This window comes from Fulvia fulva, chromosome 6 (genome assembly GCF_020509005.1).
Source record: "Fulvia fulva chromosome 6, complete sequence".
Taxonomy (NCBI): domain Eukaryota; kingdom Fungi; phylum Ascomycota; class Dothideomycetes; order Mycosphaerellales; family Mycosphaerellaceae; genus Fulvia; species Fulvia fulva.
The window spans coordinates 2,040,665-2,061,553 of record NC_063017.1 but is presented as its reverse complement, the minus strand read 5'-3'; the positions used below and the strand labels follow the sequence as shown (position 1 = coordinate 2,061,553).

Below are 20,889 nucleotides of genomic sequence, written 5' to 3'. Positions count from 1 at the left end.
TTCATTTGGGCACTCATCGCACTTGCACGCATTGCATTGCTTGGCGCATGAACTTTGATGACTATTACGAAGGACATGATACTTACCAACAGGGGATTCACACGAACAGACATGGGTTGTACAGCACGAGAGGCAGGTTCATAGCTTGCGAAACTTGCCGCCTTCATCATTGATCCGCCTTTCCACCGTCTCCAACTTCCTTCTATTCTACATCGTGCGTCTGTTCTGACACCTTCCTCCTGCGCAGATCACTTTTCTGTAGCACAATGACCAGTGGATCCCTCTCAATCCCAACATGCCGCTTGCCATCCATGCCCACAAAAGATCCATATCCCCAGGTCCAGCTCGCGCGGACTTTCTCATTGTCTTGTGCTCCATCTACACTCTGTCTGGCTGACAACTCCCACAGAGCGCGACTAGCAGCGAAGAAGGCAATATTCGACGCCACAGTCGATGGCAGCCGAGGCAATATCCGCCACGGCCTTTTGACGTAGAATGCAATCGTCGTGAGCATGTAGCAACCCAAAATCACCTCCGCCACAACGAACGCTGGTGTCGAGAACAGGATCCGGGTCTCGGGTATTAACACCGTCCCTTTGAGATACTCGCCGCCTATGTTGTCTTCGAAAAGACGATCGGCGTTCGTGCTGATTAGGATCGCGAAGAGTCGCCTGTATAGGTCCTCGAAATGCCTCGCCGCTTTTTCAGGTGAGGGGACAGGAAGTGAGGCATCGAACACGGTGGTGTCGTTGGTGCTTTTGCCGATGAGGTAATTCATGTAGTCGGAAGGGTAAGCATCGTCGTGCCAGGTCGCGTCGCTGTCTACCAGGAATTGGTTGACTTGGCCTACCAGGTTCCGCTCTGTAGTGTTGAACTTGCTGCAATCGCCAGGGCCTGCGGAAGTGGCTAGATTTTGTTGAACCTGGCCCTTCGAGTCGACTTGAACAATAGCGTAGCCCGTCATGATTATAGGCACACAGAGAAGCATGGTCTCATTGCTAGAGACCACTCTCATTTGTGGCAGACCTCTGTAAGTCTGCTGGGCGCCTTCGATGATCTCGAACTCGGCGCGAATCCAGCCGGCTAAGATGTGCTGTCTGCAGAAAAGGTCGTACATGGGCGCGGTCTTGCGGCTTGATAGCCATGCGTTGAGTTCGACAGCTGAACGTCCTGGTCGCGAGTTGGCGACGTAAGAAGACCCCGGTGCGGCGTTGGATCTGGTCCATGGCCTCCAGTTCGTGCAGCTCACAACACCCACGTCTGTCGTATTGATGTGTACAGTGATAGCGACTTCGGCAGCATCGCTGTTGTATGTCAACGTGTAGTTCTCCACACCATAGTTCGGTAGCGGTCGACAGGTAGTGTTTGCTTGATATACACCGACACCGATCTCTACCGTTGCGTTCTCGTTCATCCCGCGAAGATCAGCGGCCTGGTACGCAAAGTCTTTGTCGGTCCATGGCGGCAGCGGTGTGTCAGCCGTCAGATTCGACATCATCCGGTAAAAGGACTCGGCCTTAGTGTCAATCTCAGTGGTTGATGCCAGATCGCTATTGAACGGAGCTGCTGTGCCATTGAGGTTGCCGAACTTGTCTGACTTCGCAGTTCCGAATGTTGTGGCGTGGGTAATGTTCATGGCCCCTTCGTACATCAGGCCGCTCAAGGCGACTGACAGTACGTTCGCCAACAGGGTCATGAGACAGACCACGCCCAGCAGGATCTGACCAGCTCTGAATGCTCTGCCGAACAATAAGTGCGGAGGCAAAGAGTTGTAATCCAGGTCAATGGCTTTGGGTGAGGGCATTGAGCCTTTCCTAAGCTCCTCGAAAGGCTGTAGCAAGCACAACAGGCGGTTCAGCACAAGCCAAAATGGTTCGATCAGTGTCGCGAGCGCTATTGGAATGTAGTTCTCAACCAGCTGTCGCACAAAGTCTGATTGAGAAGGAAGAGGTAAACCTGTTTGGTGTCAGCAGGAACGCTGGCGCAAGGGTCTTCGCACTCACCGTTGTGCCTCCTAGCCTGTGCGAACAGTACGGCAAATGTTATGCTCGTAGCTGCTTGCACAGCAAAGAAGATGACGCCTATTACGATTTTCATCTCCACGGGGCGCACACCGTCTATCGCTTTCCTCTTCTCCCCACAGGAGACGTCATTCGTAGTTCCGATCAATGGTGTTGTGGGAGAATCAGCCATTTCTGGAGATGCCTCAATCATACGCAGAGCCACATGATGATCACCGGTGTGACCTGCCTCTCGCAGCTCGAAGGGGAAGTTCTTCATGGATTTAATTAGATCCTCGTCAGACTGGTCACTCACGTCAGCAAAAGCTCTGATGGTATTCTGATCGCCGGCGACCAAGTCCATGAGCGCTCCCAAGGTAGAAGGATCGGCTCGTAGCTCATTAGCTCGCCTTCCGGACGTGACGAGTACGTATACGCCCAGGACCATGATAGCAGCCAGAAGTCCCGTGGCAACCCACGCGAACGCTGAGACGACCACAACTGCCTGAATGACGTACGAACGGTGTCCAACGTTCGAGGTGGCGTTGACCAAGTTGTGACCAAGAATATCGACCAACTGACGTGCAAAGAGCAAGCGGTATGCTGATTCGTAAGACTGTCGCAGTTTTATCGGGTCCAAGTAGTCCTCGAGTGGAAGTTGGTCTGTTGCAATGGCAAAGGGCGCTACCTTCGGGAGGTATGCAACGTTCAAGGCAAGGCCTGCCAATTGCGACTGTTGGTTCGGGAATGTTGTGGTAGGATAGTCACTTCGCGCACCCACTTGTAGCTGGCCAGAGTTCATTGCCCACTCGAAAGTACTTACGTTGAACAGGTCATTTGGCAGAGCAGTCTTGTCTCCTACAGGTCGGGCATCCACTACAGACTGCGAAGGTAGGTTGATAGTCGCGTTGACCTTCTGCTGGTAATAAGTTGCCTGGCAAAATAGAGATGTGGCGTTCGCATCCGATGGGCTGAGTGGTCCTTTGGTCATGTTACCGGCTCGTATCGCGCTCTCTTTTGCTTTCGACCACCGCACGAAGAACAAATGGAAAGCGTCCTCGTCGCAATAGGTCGACAGATAGTACGAGGCAAAGCCATCTTGGTTTTGATAGCCGGCGTACATCGTATCGTATGGTTTGGAAGTATCATTGCCGCCGCCAGATCTATACACAGGTGCATAGAAGCTGCACCCTCCGGTGCTGTTGTAGTACCATATGCCGGAGTTGTGCCACAACGTCGCTTCCTCGCATGCCAGGTCAACACTATAGAGGTTGGTGAGACCAGTAAATGTCATGTTGGTACTGCCTTCACGGGCGTCTTGCGATGGACCAAAATTGTCGAGCACATAATCCGCAGTTGTAAATGGAGGTAAAGTCTCATTCAGCCAGGCGATGTTGTACACAGATTGTGCGTAAGTACTCGAAAGGCTTCCTTGCTGCTGAAGCGGAGTATATGCAGTGGAGTATGTTCCAGAAATATCCTCTTTGATCGTTATGGTTCGTACGGCGAACAGGCCTGCCTGGGCTGGCGTGAGGCCCCAGAAGATCAGGATCATGACAGTAGAGCCAGCGAGGACTTGCCAATGCTTTCGTTTGAAGGCGATCACAGGAACCATTACCAGGAACTCCAGTGGGTAACTCAGAAGTATAGAGTTGTCTGCGGTTGTGCCATTGGGCCGCGAGAGCTGAAAATATGGTTCCAGTCGCTTGATATCGAGATCGGCCCATGTCCAAAGAAAGCTGTAGATGACTGAGATCAAGGTGGGTAAATACAAGTAGCAGAATGACCTCGACAAAGGTAGGGCATTGATATCCTTGGCAAAAATGATTCCTCTATCGCGCTGGCTAACAAAGTACAGCCATTGGACGACGATCAACAGACCAGCAGTGACCACGAGCAACGAAAGGAGGTATGTCGTTCGTAGTGTGACCGGGAGGAACGGCTTGGTTTGGTATGATGGCCTTCGTGCTGGAATCGTTTTGTCGTCCGTAGTAGAAGAGCACTCTGCCGTGATCGAGATCGTTGGGGCTTTGGGTAGTGGCTTTGCTGATGGACCGAACATGACGAGAAGGACTGAAAGTAAAGAGGGGTGTGCCACTTGCTACCGTTTGGCGTGTTGAGAGGAACACTTACTTGCGGTAAATACATATCCATCTCAGACTGTGGATATGAGGCACAGTAACGGCCCTGTCACGTTTGCCCAGAGCTATAAGCGCCTCTTCCAGCGTCAGTCGCCTGCGAGTTGCAAGCGACCTCTGAAGTGACCTGTGGCATGTCTTACACAACAACTTCGCGCTCGTAGAGCCTTCACCAAGCTCTTCCCTAAGTCGAGCTTGCATCCATCGTGGGCCCTCGGTTGCAGAAAGGCCAGTACTCAACTTCAATCACCAAATATATCCTCAAAGGTGTACAATTGCATCCGTGGACCGATGCAATGGAAGTATGCTAGCCGCCGTGATGCAAGAATAGAAGGAAGAGCGTGTTGCAGTTGCCGCCGAGGTGGAGATTCTTTGCGGCACGGTCCACCGTAGATGTTTCGTGTTTGGCGCTCTTCCTGCCGTGATCTCACATGTTCTTGTCGACTTTCACCTCCTCCTCGTGTAGTCTTGTACTGCAGCCAAGAGCTGCCTATTTGACGACTACGTGTCCATCTCCAGATGCCCACCATATGCCACACCCACGAGACCAGATCCCGAGATGTGCCCAGCGCACTGCCCCCAACCAAGCAAGATTCATGGGACAACACCCGCATATGGTGTACGTACATATAATGCCTGTCCATCGACTTGAGATCGGAACACGCGTTGAGGCACAGCATTCAGATCCTGGTTGTCAAAATGTTCAAGAGCAGGAATGCCTGAAGATCGACGCTACACGCTGCACATTGCATAGTAACACGTCATACACTTGAAGCGCGAGCTGTTCGGCCTTTCAAAAGTTCCCAATGCCCAGAGCTTGCAACAGCAGAACAAAGAGCAATCACTCTACAGAATGCATATAACATATAAACGCTGCGGCACGGTAAGTGAGCAAGCACCCAAACCTTTTCGGCACCCGTAAACCCTCTGCATCCCGTCCTACCTATCAGCAATGGTCCGTTACGCCCTGATGGGCGCCACCGGCGCGACAGGCACAGCGATCCTCCGCCATCTCCTGCAGGAACCACCCAATGACTTGAGCCTCAACATCTACGTCCGCAGCAAGTCAAAATTGCTCGATAAGTTCTCAGACCTCGAAACGAGACCACGATTCCAAGCCGCAATTTTCGAAGGCAGCAACACAGAACGCACCCTCCTCAAACAATGCCTCCACGACGTCGACGCCATCATGATGTGCATAGCAACAAACGTCAGCACGCCAGGCGAATCCCGCTTCACGGACACTGCCAATGCAGTGACGGAAGCCTTGCTTGAGCTTAAGAAGGAACAAGCAGCCTCATACAAAACGCCTTCAATCCTGATCCTTCGCGCCTCAATTCTAAACCCCAACTGGTCTGGCCCACGGAAAGGCTACTTCGAGAACTTCCTGATGTTCTGCCTTCGCCATTTGTACGATAACATGGAAGCCGCCAACGAGATCTACGAGACCAAGGCCAAGGAGACGCCCGGTCTGCTCAATGTCATCTACGTTGACCCTCCGGGTATACATGACAATGACGGGACGAAGCCAACGGGGTATGAGCTACTGCTAGCCCCGCAGGGTGATAGGATGCCGCAGTTCAATCTGAGTTATACTGATCTGGGGATCGCATTCTGTGAGATTGCGGAGAGGAGGGAGGAGTTCAAAGGAAAGGGCGTGGGAGTCTTCGGGACGGGGGAGATTAAGTTGACGTGGCCGATCTTGATGGGGCATTTGAGTCAAGGGTTGAGGGGGAGGGTGCTGGGGTGGTGAAGGTGAGTAGTTGAAATCGACAGTGGGGTTTGGATAGCGCTTGAAGCGTCTATTGTAGCATCTCAGAGCAGTATCATAATGCCTTCGATCTATCTGAATAGTTTCCTCCCGCCAAGCCTTGGAGCTGCGACTTCTGGCCTCTCCAGGCTTATCGCTGTGAAGCCGACGTTGCCGCCTGCGCGGGACTTCTTGTATCGCCGTAGTGCTTCTCGCAGGTGGTCGGGTAGCAATGGTCCGCGATCGCATTCGTCGATGTACTTCGACAGTCCCCATGCACCTGGCTGAGCCGCACTGAAATCGTAGATGTCGTCGGCGTCGTCTGCGTCGTCCTTATCTCTGTTCGCTGCATCGTCCGGCTTGTCTTTGGTCTGACTGCCGCTCTCTCCATTCGTCTCGCCATTTGTGTTGCTGTGAGGCTGTGTACCGTCCGACACAGCTCTTGCGTGGTTGGGACTGCCTTCCTCTTCCGAATTCGGGTCACCGTCCGGCAGACCATCATGCTTCGCAGGACTGGCACTCCCTTTCTTCGAGTCGCCATTGTCCACCTTCTCGCCCTCGCCGTTGACTGTTCCATCCTTCTCCACCACCTCAAGCTCGTCCTCGTCTTCCTCATCTTCGCTATCTTCCTCATCATCTGCCCGCATCATCCTCAGTCGCTTATACGCCCTATTCTCCTCATCATCCGGCCTCTTCGGCTGACTCGCCAACCACTCAGCCTGTACCTCTCTCGCACTCTCAATCAACATTCCCGCAAAGAGCTTCGTGTATGCGCCCACCACTGTCATGACGTTTGGCGGCACACTCTGACTGAGAGTAGCATTTACTAGTTTCCTCACATCTCCCGTCCGCAGCTTGACTTTCACAAAGTGATCATATCGGTCTTGGTGATCCGGCTCAACTGCTTCTCGGAAGAGGTATCGTCTCTGGTTCTCTTTCTCTAATTCCGGTGCTGTAATTCCATACCCCTCCTTATCAGCCTGTGCTGCTCCCTCATCATCTTCATCATCGTCCTCTTCCTCTGCCTCGCCATTAGCTACAGACTGTGCGCCTGCCGTGCCGCCTCGTCTTGCAGACCTCCCATCGTCTCCGTTCACCACGCTCGCGCTACCTTGCCTGGCGTGCGACTTCGTAGGCGGACGACCTCTAGGTCGCTTCTCACCACGTTTCCGCTTCTTGGTGAAGGCATCTGTGCTGGCGGGACCACTGATGGCGCTCGTGATTTCGCTGTCGCTGAAGTCGTCGAGGTCGTCGTCGTCGTCGTTTGGTGAGAACTGCGCGCTGAGATCTGCATCTTCGGCGAGTCGATGCTGCGCTTCTAAGCTGTCGGGTGGTGGAAATGATGTTTGTCGCAGAGGATGTGCCGATCCGCTTGAAGGCGCAGATGAGCCTTTTCGTGAGACCTGGCCGGGAAGTGCAAGCTTGAGGCCGCCGCCGCGTTGCTTGGGTAATGCGAGGCCTGAGGAGGAGGGTGGCGAGGCCATGGTAGAGATGTTGGTGGGCGAAAGTGTGGTGTTGTGCGAGGACAAATTGGCAATCGCGAGAAATGTGGATGGGAGCAAGCTCAGGCGTCATTCACGCGACTGTGGAGAAGCTGCCGAGATCCGACTTTAGTCTCAAACCTTATCGAAGGCTCCAATGTTCCCCGTCCGTGAACATGCGTGCAGTCAATTTGGAAAGAGCACTTCGGAAAACATGTACATCGCACGCGAAGCTGCTCAACTCGAAATCATCATTTAATTCTCTGCATGATCCAGACTAGCGACTGCTGCAACATACAATTCTGACTGCTTCTTCACCCATCACTTTCCTCCTCAGTATGTCACCTTCACTGTGCACTCGAAGGCTGTTCTTACGTTCCAGTGTCCGACTGGGTGCTGTGTTGACAATGAAGCTCCCAGACTTCTCTACCACCACAATGGTACCCACCCCCCAAGATCTGGACGCCACTTGTAGTAACCCCAACCATATGGCAGATGAAAACGCCACTGAATCGGCGGGTTGTTGTAGGTGTCCGGATGGAAAAGGTAGGGTCCTCTTGGTCTTCGTAGTCCATACATAATGATGGCGGTCAGCCTGTTTAGGAATACGAAGCCAAATCAGTAGCCGGTCACAGTCGCCACTGATATAGGTTCGAGAGACTGTGCTCTCATCTCGATGATCTTTGCGTGCGTATGAGATCGCATCTGTATCGGTAGAGCTACCCTCCGCTCGATTTAATCGTTAGTATCGCATCTAGAGATGATCTCGTGGAGCAGACCGGTTGTCCTCTATGCATGTTGTTTGCCCCTAGCCACGATTGCCGCTGTGAATGGTTGTTCATAAAGCATTGGCCTGGAGTGGTGAAGGATGTGGTAAGGCCATGATGAGGTCTCACGCATACTCGCCACATCTGTCGGTCTACAGGCTACGACAGTGAAGGTCGCGTTTAGACAGCCCATAAATCGAGCGTCTCCCTGCAACTTCTTCTCCCTCAACTCCTTCTCCCTCAACTCCTTCTCCCTCAACTCCTTCTCCCTCAACTCCCTCTCAACGACATCTCCAACATGGAGCCCTTCATCTCCCTCCACCCCGTGCGGCCGTACCACAGCTACAACCAGCCCATCCCCAACGCCGAAGCCCTCCGAAAGGACTTCTTCAAACCCGGCAACCAAGGCAGCACCGAAGTCTTCATGGTGAACACCTGGGACCCAACCACCGGCCGAATCCGCCCAATGTTGGACACCGATGGTTCCAAACCCAAAGTGATCGAGCGAAAGGGTGAAGACCACTTGTACCCCTTCCAAATCTGGTTGCTGAAAGTCGCCGATGATGAAGTTTTGCTTAAGCACAAGGACATCATCGAGAGTGACTACACCGATATGTGTGCGCTCGCGCGGCAATATGCTGGATCGTTTGATGCGTCTAGAGAGGCGAAGGGGTGGGCGGAGAAGGTGGTAAAGGAGGCCAAGAGTGAGGTTGAGTATTTGAAGACGATGATCAAGGAGATGAATGAGTTCCAGCCGCGGATTATGGGGTTGACTCCCGAGATGCATGAGCAGAAGATGTACGCGGAGGCACAGGATACTGGAAAGTTCGGAAGGGGGTGAATGAGAGATCTCGTTGCCTTGGACTGTGACTATTATTGTTGGCGTCGTGGACTGGCGGCGTTGTGTTTGGTGATTGGAACTAGTCCTTCAAGCAATCCAGAACCAGACCCTCTCGATCCAGTTTCTAGGGATTCTCTTCGGCCAAAGGGGTTCCTGTCTGTCAATCTCTGCCTTTCCACTCCAAAGGTCCATCTCCCCTAGCTTCACGACTCTCGTCCTCTTCACGATCTTGTAACTCAGAAACAATGCCAGAAAATTCGGTATATCGATATATGGCGGCACGAACGTCTTAGCGCTGAATTGACCAGGGAAGAATGCATCATATCCATTAAACAGCGCCACGACGCTACAGAAACACAGTCCAAAGTACGCTAGATACGGCTGCAGCGGTGATTTCCAAGGTAACGAGGTACGTTCAATACCGTTGTGCTTGAGGCCCTGGTAGAAACGGAGGTAGGTGATGCAAATACTGCCCCAGACAAGAAGTGTCGAGACAGCACTGATATTGCTGAACCAGATGAAAACTTGCGCCGAGCCATTCGAGACGTTCAGATATGCAAGGAGGCTGAGGAGGGATGTCGCTGCTACGCAGGCATATGGTACCCCGAAACGCTCGTAGGTGAGGAACTTTGGAGCTTTGCCATCGAGAGCTGAGGCGTAAAGAACGCGCGTGGAGGAGTAGAAGAAAGCATTACCAGCTGACCAGGTAGAGCTGAGGATCACGGCATTGATGATGTGTGGTAGAACTGGCATGCCGCCGTTGACAATTGCGATGACGAAAGGGCTGGCTGCAGCGCCTGGTGCGCCTTCGGTGATGGCGTTGAGGAGACGTGGATCTTCGGAAGAGACACACATTCCGACTAGGAAGATGGCCAAGACGTAGAAGATCAGGATCCGCCAGAAGACTCGTCGGACAGCTTTTGGGATGTTGTAGCGCGGGTTCTCGGTCTCGCCGGCGGCGATTACACACATTTCGCTGCCACCGTATGCAAAGGTAGCCTGGATGGAGACCTTCCAGAATGCGAGGAAGCGGCCTAATGCTCCAGGCCTCAAATAGGTGTTCATCGGGCCAGGGGTGATCCAGTATCGAAAGCCAATCCGGTCACCACTTGGTGTACCTCCCAGGTCGATGATCAGCATCAGCAAGATCAGACCCATAATTGTAGTCAGCTTGATGGCACCGAAGATGAACTCCGCTTCCCCGTAGAAATTGACAGGCAGGCAGTTCACAACAATCATTGGTATCGTGAGAATAGTGATCCACACAGCAGTCGACACGCTGTTTGGCCAGAAGTCAATGATGATTGCAGAAACGGTTGTCTCGATAGGTACACCTATGGCAAGCTGATTCCAGTAATTCCAGCCAAGCACGAACCCCAGCGCTGGGTCTACAAACCGCGCGGCGTAGATGGGTACTGCACCGGGGAGTGGTAGGTACGTTGCCATCTCGCCCAGAGAGTTGATCACGCAGTAGAGGTTGACGCCAGTGAAGAGGTAGGCGAGGAATGTTGACAGCGGGCCTGCGAGGGAGAGGATCTGACCACTTCCAACGAACAACCCAGTCCCGATCGCACCTGAAAGAGCTAGGAATTGGATATGTCGAGACTTGAGTCGCCGCTCGAGGGTACCGACATTTCTGTTCTCTTCTTCATGCTTGGTATGCTCGAGGTCGTTGTCATTGCGAGCCTCTGTAGCGATAGTGTCCTGCGTCTTCTCCATCCTGAAGCACGGCCTATCGTCGACGGAAAGTAAGAGAGATAAGAGCGTTGGTGTGGTGGCAGCCAAGTGTCTAGGTGCAACCTCTCCCACTGCGGTGCAACGCTGGCTGATCGAGGAAGCGATCGCCGCTTCCTTCGCGGAGTCTGCTGACACTCTCCGCAAAAGCTTGCGAGACGGTGGCTGTAGCGATGTTATACTCGAGAATAGACAGTGTTTCGAGAAATATAGCCGATAATGGCAGGTTTGAGGCCAATTCTGTGATAGTCAAGTTGTCTCTGAAGCGTTGCGGGCGCGGCTCGTGTGACACGTGGAAAAGCTCGCGTAGTACCGAGGACACGGCGCTGGTAAAGATCTCCCTCATGGACCAATATCTCAAGCAAGACCTACTGCTTTCTTGACGTTCTGTATAGTTTCTGCTGCACTTATCTGTGCTTTGAATGCTCCAGCAGCTGCAGCCTCTGCCAGCCAAGCCTCGTCGTGGATAAACTCTGCATATCGCTCTCGGATAGGCTTGACAATGCTTTCCACTGCTTCAGTCGCTCTCTCCTTCACAACTCGCAGGCTCATATTTTCCATGTCCTTTGCGATCGCGGTCTGACCGACGCCATCTGCAGGATCGCTTGGCGAAGTCTCAGACGTCCGGGCATGGTATATGATGTCCAGCAGGTTGCTGACCCCAGGTCGATGCTGTGGATCGTACGTGATGCCCTCTACGGAGTCGGTCACGGCAGCCTTCAGCTTGGCCTTGATCACATCCTCGCTGTCTGTCAACAATATCCTCGACTTTGGATTGGGGTGTGATTTAGACATTTTCGAGCCAGGATCCGTCAAGGACATGACTCTCTTCGCAGGGCTGATGAGCGTCTCCGGTGCCGTGAGGATGCCGTCGCCATGTAGATGATTGAAGCCGTTGGCCAGCTCTCGTGCAAACTCTAGATGCTGTGCTTGATCGTGTCCTACCGGTACGTGGGTGGTCTGATGGACCAAGACATCTGCAGCTTGGAGTACAGGGTACGAAAACAAGCCAAGCTTGAGCCTTTCGTTGCCCTCTTTCTCGTTCGATGTTTTGTCCTTCCACTGTGTCATGCGGCCAAGGTAACCTGTGCTGGCTTGGCATGACAAGATCCACATGAGCTCAGCGTGAGCAGACACATCGCTCTGGTGGAAGATGATGCTTCGGACTGGATCCAGGCCAATGGCTAGAAGCATGGCCAGGGACTCCTTCTTCCATTGTCGAAGTCGTGCTGGGTCCTGGCGAATAGTGATGGCATGCAAGTCGACGAGTGAGTAGATCAGACGGGTAGACTTGTCAGACTCGTCCTGCAGTTTGGCCCATTGTCGCAGTGCTCCCAGGTAGTTGCCGAGATGTGGTACTCCCGTTGGTTGGATGCCGGAGAAGATGATCTTCCTGGGAGGCGACGGCTGACCGCTCAGGGCACGGCGTCGGTAGGGAAGTGAGCCATTATGACCAAGTGTCACCTTCACTTGCAAGGTCTGTAATGACTGTAGGCTACCGCGCCTCACAGACGAGGCGCATGACAGCATCAAGGGTGATGTTGGTGGTAAGGGGATTATCTTGAGTCTTGAGAACGGCGTTCGGCAGACGGACATGCCAAAAAAGTCAACATCGGCTACTATAGTTCTAGCATCATTTGCGACAAGACTGCACCTCCTGCAGCATCGACATAGGACATGTGTACGGGCGCATAGCTACCAGTAGTGTCGCGAAGATGAGTGAGATACACTCGACTATCCGGCCCAACACATTTCTCTTTCTGCGTCTGCCGACAGAGACACTGCGACTGATGGAGATCAAGCTAAATACGTAGGTCATATCACCCCACGAGCGCACGACCGACACATGCGATGCAGTCCTGCGAGCCATACCACAAGGTACACGATACTGAGAATGGCACAGGATCATCGACGTCGGCAAGATCGGCTCGTTTCCCTCAAATCTCCTCATCGGTCGTCCTTATCATCACACATATGAGCTGCTCGAGAAGCGCGAGGGCGAGCAGTATTCGCGTCTGAGGATTGTATCTCAAGCAGAACTCAACGCGGAAGCAGGACTTGGCGATGCAGTGACGCCGAGCGAATCGAGAGCCGAGCCAGCGACACCGACAGCGACGGCGACTGAGGCACTACCCGAGAGTTACGACTTGCTGGCCGACGATGGCAGTGTGCTAATGAAGAACAACCGCTTGACGATCGACGATGCGACGAGACAGAAGCTAACACATCAGGAGATTGAGGATCTGAAGAAATCGGCAGGGTCGAAAGAGGTGATTGAAAGAATCCTGGCAAATCATGCAGGGCTGGACGAGAAGACTGCATATTCAAAGGCGAAGTATACTCTACGGAAGCACAAGAAGTACTTGAAGCGGTTTGTGGCAATGCCAATGGATCTGCAGAGCTTGATGGAGTATGTTCTGGAGAAGGAGGCAGCGCGTATCATGGAGATCAGGGAAGAGTCCTTAGGCCTGGTGGGGTCATGGAGCAATGCGCATTACAGCGGCACAGATGGACTGAACACGGGTGGAAATGAGAAGGACCTGGGTGGCCGATGGCTCGTCTGCGATGACACTGGTGGACTCTTGACCGCGGCATTAGCTGAGCGGATGAACCTGCTACATCTACCACAGAAAGAAGAGGCGCATGAGCCAACGGCAGATGTCACCATGGCCGAGGCACCGCAGACTAATGGAGATGCTAAGACGACAAGACCAGCGCACAAGGACTTTCCAATACCCGCCACAACGAACACCATCACTGTGCTCCACCCAGCAGTACAGCCCAACCTGTCGCTGCTGAAGTACTTTGGCTACGACACCAGCAATCCGAATGCGATGCAAGAGTCTGATCGTCCTCTACATACGCACCTCAAGCCACTTTCCTGGCTGCAACTCTTGCATCCGAATGAGGATCCGACATACACGGAGCCAGAAGTCGTTTCTGATGCAACCCTGGCAACGTGGAAGTCGGGAAAGCGTGGGACATACTACAAGAAGCGTCGGCGATGGGAGCGATGCCGGACTATTGTCGACGAGACGCGCGAAGGAGGCTTCGAGGGCCTGGTCATCGCATCACATATGGACGCAGTCACCATCCTCGAGCATGCCATACCTCTTGTACGTGGAGGCGGACACGTCGTCATTTACAGCCCGACCATCGAGCCTCTGGTCAAGATCGTCGACCTGTATTCAAAAGAGAGGCGTTCGGCATACATCGCACACATCAGCAAAGGCGAGACGCCTACCAAGGATGACTTCCCGCTAGACCCACGACTGTTGCTCGCGCCCAGCGTCCAGACAAGCAGGGTGCGAGGGTGGCAGGTGCTGCCAGGCAGAACACATCCTCTGATGACCAGTCGAGGCGGTGCTGAAGGCTTCGTGTTCACAGCGAGGAGGGTCATACCACTTGAAGGTGGCGTTGAGGCTCGAGGCAACTTCGGGTCCAAGAAGCGAAAGACTGAGAAGCAGGCGATGGAAATTGATGACAAAGTGGCCCAGGCCAGCCCAGCGCCGGTCAACGCACTATTCAACACAGCAGAAGAGGCTGCCGAGACGTAGCATACTCGATGAACGACACGACAATCAGAAATGTGATCCTTGGAATGTTTACTGCTAGGAACAGATCCTCGTCGGACGATGCGCCGTACCTGCACATGCAGATCTCAAGCAATCTTCAACCAGCCTGGAAGCACGACGCCGGCCTTGGTTGGACTGCAATGCCTCGTCTGATCTGATCGCCCTGGAACTCATCATACCCCGGCAACCCACTGTAGAGCGTTGGAGAGGCCATCGACCGTCGATCATATCCCCGCATGTCGTCTGTGGTTCCAGCAAAGAGCTCACACAGCTCCTGCATGCGGCTCAACCGCCCCAGCGGAACAGACGTCGTGCCATGTGAACTGGTAGCACAGGCCGATTGCTTTTGATATCTTGGAACTACCGGTCACCCTCTCGCGCGTGATATTCATTGCAGACTCACCGCTCCATTACGTTCGTTCTTGCAAAAAGGGCACAGAAGTTCGTACAAATACTAGCAAACTTTCCGCACCTCCGGTCTTCGCGCGTAATAACACTTGCCTACAGCATTACCCATCAATGTCACGATCAGCACCATCAGCCGTACCGCATGATGCTGCACTCTTACGCAGGACCTCGTTCCGCTTGCACGTTTCTGTGGCTGCAGCTCGTCCAGAAGGCGGGGTTATAACCAAGAGACGCGTGCTCATCTTGGTCGAAAGCAGCATGTATTGACAAGGGTACGTAGCGGAGGAACACATGTGAGGGGTCAGCTCCGGTAGATCGTCATTGCCAACGATGGTCTCGATGGCATATATAATGTTTGGTGCAACGTGATTCAGAGCTGTAGGAGAGGAGCAGGAAGTGCTTCAGAAATTTGTTGTCACCATGCCGATTCATACGAGATTGCCGGAGGAGCTGAAGGAGGTGGATGTTATCGTGAGTTTGAGTTGTTTCGCAGATTGATATTAGTGCTAACGACTGCCAGATCGCAGGAGGTAGGCAACGAGCTGGGAACTAAATGATGAAGCGTTTCACGACCTAACTCAACGGCAGGTGGTCTTGCTGGCTGCGTTGTCGCCGGTCGCCTCGCGGAAGCAGACAAGAACTTGGTCATTCTGGTCATCGAACAGGGCCCTAACAACTATGGCATGAAGGAGGTGGTACATCCAGCGCTTTACCCTCGCAACCTCTTCCCGCAAAGCAGGGTCACGCTGTTCTGGCAGACAAAGAAGTCTCCACAGCTCGCGAACAGGTCTCCAATCGTCCCGTCGGGTGGTACATTGGGTGGTGGATCTGCTATGAACTGGATGGGTAAGGACCCTGCCCAGATGTGTATGTTGTAGCGGCTAATGTGTTTTCAACAGTCTACACTCGTGCACAGCGATCGGACTTTGACTCGTGGAAGACGCCGGGCTGGACTGCTGATGAGATTCTGCCATTCTTGAACAAGGTCTCTCCCGCTGACCACCGATCGGAAGACCTCCCTCACTGACACTGCTGCAGTTCGAAACCTACCACGGCAAAGGCGACAAGGATCGCCACGGATTCGATGGCCCAGTGAACGTCTCAAAGGGCACACATACCTGCACTCGCGCCGAGAACGCTTTCGTCGAAGCCGCTGCGAAGCTCGGATACCCCGAGTCCAACGATCTCCAGAATCTCGACAACAACGATGCCATTGAGCGATACTACAAATACATCGGCCCCAACGGCCGACGTCAAGACGCCGCTCATCGCTTCCTCCACCCCAAGATCCAGAGTGGCGAATACCCCAACCTGCATGTCCTCGTGGAGAAGCAGGTCGTCAAGGTCCACTTCGACGGCAAGCGCGCCACTGGCGTCGAATACCAGACGAACCCGAAATATCTCGCCAACCCAGAGTTCTTGTCAACAGCGTACACAGCTCGTCGCTCTGTCAATGCGCGTAAGCTTGTCGTCGTGTCCGCTGGAGCTAATGGTACTCCCGGTGTGCTCGAACGCTCTGGTGTGGGTGATGCGAAGCTTTTGGAGAAGCTTGGCATCCCTGTTGTTGAGGATCTTCCTGGTGTTGGAGAGGATTATCAAGATCACCATCTTTCGCTCTGGTCTTACAGGACGAACCTGAAGCCTAGAGAGTGTATCAATGGCTTTATGGATGGACGCTGGGACGTTGATGATGCGATTCGACATGGGGATGAACTTCTTGGTACAAATGGTATGGATGCACAGGGGAAGTTCAGACCAACTGAGGTACGTAACTGAAGGGGACCGGGTATTGAGCATTGGTCCGGACTACATGATCTGCGCATGCTCCAGTACCTCTCGAATGTCGCTAACACTTTTCTGCTTGTAGGAAGAAGTTGATGCTCTGGGCCCGAAGTTCAGAGAGGCGTGGGATAGGGCGTTCAAGCCTTTCCCTGACAAGCCGCTGATGATTCTTGCTCTTTATACATGCTACTACGGCGACCACTCCGTCCTCCCAGACGATGCCGAATACGTCTCCATGGCGAACTGGACAGGCTACCCCTTCAGTCGAGGCTCCGTCCACATCAGTGGTGCAGACATGCACGCTCCTGTTGATTTCGATACCGGCTGGCTCACTGACCCCGACGACAACGATGTCAAGAAACACATCTGGGCCTACAAGGTGACCCGCGAGATGTGGCGCCGCATGCCGATTTTCCGCGGCGAACTCAAGGGCAATCACCCTGACTTTCCCGAAGGCTCCGAAGCCGCCGTTGTCGAGAAAGCAGACGGTCCAATGTACACAGACGACAAGGCCCGCATCAAGTACACTAAGGAAGACGATGCCGCTATCGAGCAAAGGATCAGGGAGATCATCTCAACGACCTGGCACAGTCTCGGAACGTGCAAGATGGCACCGAAGGACCAGAAGGGTGTCGTTGATGGTAATCTCAGTGTTCATGGCCTTGAGGGCTTGAAGTTGGCGGATCTCAGTATCCCACCGGAAAATGTGGGTGCGAACACTGGAAATACGGCCTTCGTGATAGGCGAGAAGGCGGCGGATATTTTCATCAAGGAGCTGGGGATTCAGAAGGTGGATTCGCCGCAGATGTAGAGGTCGCAATGCTGCCCTAAATAATTCTGATATTACAGGGCTGAAGGAGCGACTTACGTTCCTCGAGCAGCCTTTCCGTAATGCCGATTCTTACAAAAGTGCTCGATGTAGCTGTGCAAGCCTTCAATATCAGGCAGCGATCCCAGCCGGATCCTGTCCTAGCGTCGATCTTGTCTGTAGCCCAGTGAAGGCAGAGACTTTCATGCCCGATCAGTTCTCGAACGTCTGGGAAAGAATCTGGCGAGAAGTGCTCCGAGGGGTCACTTGCTTTAGAACCCACAGGCTTGAAGCAAGCATCTGTATCGCCGCAGCTAGTTACAGTTGCTGTCAGAGCTCGTCCGGATACTTCGATGTGACCTTCAGTGACTTCACCGAAGATGTAGTTCTAGGCAAGCAGAAAGCCCGGTTGATGGTTGCGTGATACACGGGATCTCTGGTGTCGGAGGCTCGCAGCCAATTGATAGCACGACGCACGCTAGCCCAGCTCCACGTGGGTGCCCGATATTGAGACGGACGACCAGTGTCGGAGCGCTCATATTGATCAACGCAAATCCAGAGTAATCCTCTCATGAGATCAGCTTTCCATAGTCCGGCAAGATATTCACCGCAATCTTGGTGCCGAGCAATCCAAACTTCCGCAAGACCGGAGACGGCAGGGAAAACGTCACTCTCGTACGTCAGATTCCGTCTTGAGAACTGACTGATCACATCCCGCCAGCGCTCGTAGTGCTCTGCATCATAAGTGGAGAACAACTTGTCCGCTGCAGAACCCATAATGGTGTACATCAAGGCGTAGTCCCATCTTTCGGTGAAACTGGAAAAGTTCACTGAGGTAGTCTCGCTGGAGAGGCTCAAATGCTTTGCGAGCTTGCGACTTCTTTCCATCAGTCCACATCGCACCTCGACATCTTGAGGCACCCCGAACGCAAATCGACGCTCTCGCAAAGCCTGACTCCCAACGAATTCGTCCATGGCGCCACACTCGCATGAGGTACTGCCCAGACACTCCCATACCAGCTCGTGCCTAGTGAAGTGAATGATTCGCCGACTCAACAGGCGCTCCCGCCATGCCCACCCACGCGTGAATAGTGGAAAATGGCGTCGAACTGTAGCATTAGGGCCGATCCATAATCTAGCATTCTCGGGGTTCAGAGCATCATACTCATAATCGAAAGCAACGTGTTCCAGCGATTCACGAGCATACAAGTCAAATGTATTGCCGTCGTGCTCCATGTTGGACAGTCTAAGAGTAGGCTGGCGCGTTTGGAAGAGTCCAGTATTACCACCGAGGCTGGTCGAGGCTGCGATGGTAATGTATGCATTCGCATAGATCGAAGCCATGCTCATAATCTCGGCGATCTGCTCTCCGGGGTCGTCTTGAACGATGCAAAGAGCATCGACCCAAAGATACTATATGCCAAGATTGTGGGAGACATGTATGGAGTCCTGGTGGACCTTGACCAGCTGTGACCACGGTAATCTCCGTTTCAGATCTTGAACATTCGAGCGCTCAAGCTTGAGGCCGCCCGTCCGTCCCCAGCAGTAGCTGAGAGCAGCATATTTTAGATGCCGCTGGCGAGTCTCTTCCAAGTGGATGTCTTCAGGGCCAGTACCAACACGAATGAGAAGCCGAGGATGCGGATTGAAAATGGTCTCGCCTTCGGCACTGTGCTCTTCGTTCTTACAGAAGGGATGGGCGCTGTCACAATGGTCTGTCCAAGTCTTGTTCATATTCGTGCACTTGCGCGATGCCGGATCCACGAGAACAACGCGAGCAGGACCTCCAACCATAGGGAACGTGCCGGTGACAGGATCAGAATATTCCACGAGATTGCCCAGCATCGGAAGTGGACAGGAACTGCCTGCATTGTCTCTGATTAGCAAAAGGCTGCAGAAGCAGTAATTTGAAAGAGCCCTACCAGGCAGTGTAAAAAGCTCCAACCAAATGCCAGAGGGCTCAAGTGGATCCACATGTCCTACATCGTTCTGCAACCAGATGCTCAGAATACGCCCTTCGAGAAACGTGATATCTACCTCGCGCTCCGACCTCGGGTCATAATGGGACCCACCCAGCTGTACACAGCAGACCTGCAGGATTGTGCAGAATGGACAGCCTTCCTCGAACGAACGCGAGAGGTCCTGCATCGTAGAGCGGATGCAGGCACTTTGATTCCGCGAACCAAGAAAGACAGCAGTATTCATACCTATGACACACTTCACAGCGTCTAGGTCGAGATCGAAGCAAGTATCATGGCGGTAGCGTCTGAAACCGGTTATTCGATCCCATGTGGATAGTCTGGCTCAAGGAGTGGATGCCGTGGCTTGTGCAGGCATGGCATTGTCGAAGGAAAGAGAAAGATGAGGTGACAAAAACAGAGGTCGACAAATCGTAGTTGCCTGAGTCATCCATGCAGTAGCAAAACTGTACCGATCTGCAAGGACGTTTCGGTCTACTCGACATTCAGACGTGAGGAAGTTCTGTATACATGAGAAGCGGAAGACAGCGGTAATTGAGCGAAGGGCGCGTGGTGAGGGTCGCGACGTGCGAGCTTGCGAGCACTCGAGCGTACCCTCTAAGCGCCCGGAGCGAGAATAACAATCAGACTCTGCTACCTGCCTTCGAAGCGCCGCGAAGGGAGAGATCCGTGCTCAGTAGTGTGGGTCTTAGGATGAAAGCTATCCGGGGTTCTTCGGCAAAGCTCCACCACCTCTTTCAAAACCTCGGATATCGCTATCCGTGCTTCCGTGGGTCCACTCTGCCCTCTCTTCGAGATTCGAGCTGTCGTCTACATAACTGGCCTGAAACAGCTTGCAGTTATTTGATTGGCTCGCTTCTTAGCCCCGGCGCGGTGAATCTCCCTCCGAGCACGTGAGAAACGTATGCACATGCGACAGCGAACAATTTTTTCTCGAGCTGCGGGTGCTACCCTTCGCTCATTTCAATAAGGACGGAGGCCTTTCAGCATATCATTTTATATTCGATGGTGTTAATGACTGCGAGAAGTTGGAATCGCAGTCTCAAGAGACGGGTGATCTTATCTAGCTCAGACCCTGCAGCGCGCTTAACCGCAAACGACACCCGATGGTCCACTCGGTCTGATTCAGGAGATAGAAACCACATCTAGTGATGAGCAACCCGGCCAGAGTACCTCACAAATCACCCTATCAAGCCTTGCCCTTTGTGGCCATGTGACGCCAACAGTAGCTCGCAGGCACCAGTCTTGTCCTATGCTCTGAGGGTATGCTCACAACTGGACTGCAATGCAAGCAACATTGACATTGATAGTACCTTGATCCTCTTGCCGATCTGTAGGACCACGTCCATCCGACACATCACAGCCATGCAGCGCCTTGATATAGATGCTGATGGCATTGAGCATAGTGTCCAAGAACGCTACATCGGCATGAAATCTTGTTGATGGTACGATCCTTGCTTGGTGTACCGCAACGGGAATGTCATCGACATGCGCTCGTACAGTCTGGTCCACGTCAGCTCGACCAGTGGCCATCTGAGTGTTGTGGTCATGGTATTTTTGGTCTCCTGGCGGTAAACTTCATGCGTGCATTACACACGAGAGCACAACGGCTCACGAGCCTAGCTT

The 20,889-nt window shown here is 53.2% G+C and overlaps 9 protein-coding genes across 9 annotated transcripts; 4 read left to right on the top strand and 5 right to left on the bottom strand.

Moving 5' to 3' along the window:
• Positions 1 to 202: 202 nt before the first annotated feature.
• On the bottom strand, positions 203 to 4,062 carry CLAFUR5_06990 (uncharacterized protein; the record flags this gene model as incomplete). The annotated part of the gene is made up of 2 exons (XM_047906138.1): positions 203 to 1,956; positions 2,004 to 4,062. 2 exons carry the CDS (start codon positions 4,060 to 4,062, stop codon positions 203 to 205), a joined length of 3,813 nt encoding a protein of 1,270 aa, XP_047763770.1.
• Positions 4,063 to 5,090: 1,028 nt separating this feature from the next.
• Positions 5,091 to 5,891, top strand: CLAFUR5_06989 (Averufin oxidase A; the record flags this gene model as incomplete). Its single annotated transcript, XM_047906137.1, has 1 exon — positions 5,091 to 5,891. The coding sequence occupies one exon, from the start codon at positions 5,091 to 5,093 to the stop codon at positions 5,889 to 5,891; it is 801 nt and encodes a 266-aa protein (XP_047763209.1).
• Positions 5,892 to 5,980: 89 nt separating this feature from the next.
• CLAFUR5_06988 (Transcription initiation factor TFIID subunit 11) lies at positions 5,981 to 7,372 on the bottom strand (the record flags this gene model as incomplete). The annotated part of the gene is made up of 1 exon (XM_047906136.1): positions 5,981 to 7,372. One exon carries the CDS (start codon positions 7,370 to 7,372, stop codon positions 5,981 to 5,983), a length of 1,392 nt encoding a protein of 463 aa, XP_047763210.1.
• A 1,062-nt stretch (positions 7,373 to 8,434) lies between these two features.
• On the top strand, positions 8,435 to 8,977 carry CLAFUR5_06987 (uncharacterized protein; the record flags this gene model as incomplete). The annotated part of the gene is made up of 1 exon (XM_047906135.1): positions 8,435 to 8,977. The coding sequence occupies one exon, from the start codon at positions 8,435 to 8,437 to the stop codon at positions 8,975 to 8,977; it is 543 nt and encodes a 180-aa protein (XP_047763204.1).
• Positions 8,978 to 9,064: 87 nt separating this feature from the next.
• On the bottom strand, positions 9,065 to 10,696 carry CLAFUR5_06986 (putative proline-specific permease put4; the record flags this gene model as incomplete). The annotated part of the gene is made up of 1 exon (XM_047906134.1): positions 9,065 to 10,696. One exon carries the CDS (start codon positions 10,694 to 10,696, stop codon positions 9,065 to 9,067), a length of 1,632 nt encoding a protein of 543 aa, XP_047763205.1.
• A 372-nt stretch (positions 10,697 to 11,068) lies between these two features.
• Positions 11,069 to 12,307, bottom strand: CLAFUR5_06985 (Tryptophan--tRNA ligase, mitochondrial; the record flags this gene model as incomplete). Its single annotated transcript, XM_047906133.1, has 1 exon — positions 11,069 to 12,307. One exon carries the CDS (start codon positions 12,305 to 12,307, stop codon positions 11,069 to 11,071), a length of 1,239 nt encoding a protein of 412 aa, XP_047763202.1.
• Positions 12,308 to 12,426: 119 nt separating this feature from the next.
• On the top strand, positions 12,427 to 14,268 carry CLAFUR5_06984 (tRNA (adenine(58)-N(1))-methyltransferase non-catalytic subunit trm6; the record flags this gene model as incomplete). The annotated part of the gene is made up of 2 exons (XM_047906132.1): positions 12,427 to 12,521; positions 12,615 to 14,268. The coding sequence occupies 2 exons, from the start codon at positions 12,427 to 12,429 to the stop codon at positions 14,266 to 14,268; spliced, it is 1,749 nt and encodes a 582-aa protein (XP_047763203.1).
• Positions 14,269 to 15,157: 889 nt separating this feature from the next.
• On the top strand, positions 15,158 to 17,287 carry CLAFUR5_06983 (Alcohol oxidase; the record flags this gene model as incomplete). The annotated part of the gene is made up of 5 exons (XM_047906131.1): positions 15,158 to 15,165; positions 15,272 to 15,540; positions 15,594 to 15,679; positions 15,733 to 16,458; positions 16,562 to 17,287. 5 exons carry the CDS (start codon positions 15,158 to 15,160, stop codon positions 17,285 to 17,287), a joined length of 1,815 nt encoding a protein of 604 aa, XP_047763207.1.
• A 16-nt stretch (positions 17,288 to 17,303) lies between these two features.
• CLAFUR5_06982 (uncharacterized protein) lies at positions 17,304 to 19,129 on the bottom strand (the record flags this gene model as incomplete). Its single annotated transcript, XM_047906130.1, has 3 exons — positions 17,304 to 17,672; positions 17,714 to 18,697; positions 18,722 to 19,129. The coding sequence occupies 3 exons, from the start codon at positions 19,127 to 19,129 to the stop codon at positions 17,304 to 17,306; spliced, it is 1,761 nt and encodes a 586-aa protein (XP_047763208.1).
• Between the last annotated feature and the right edge of the window lie 1,760 nt (positions 19,130 to 20,889).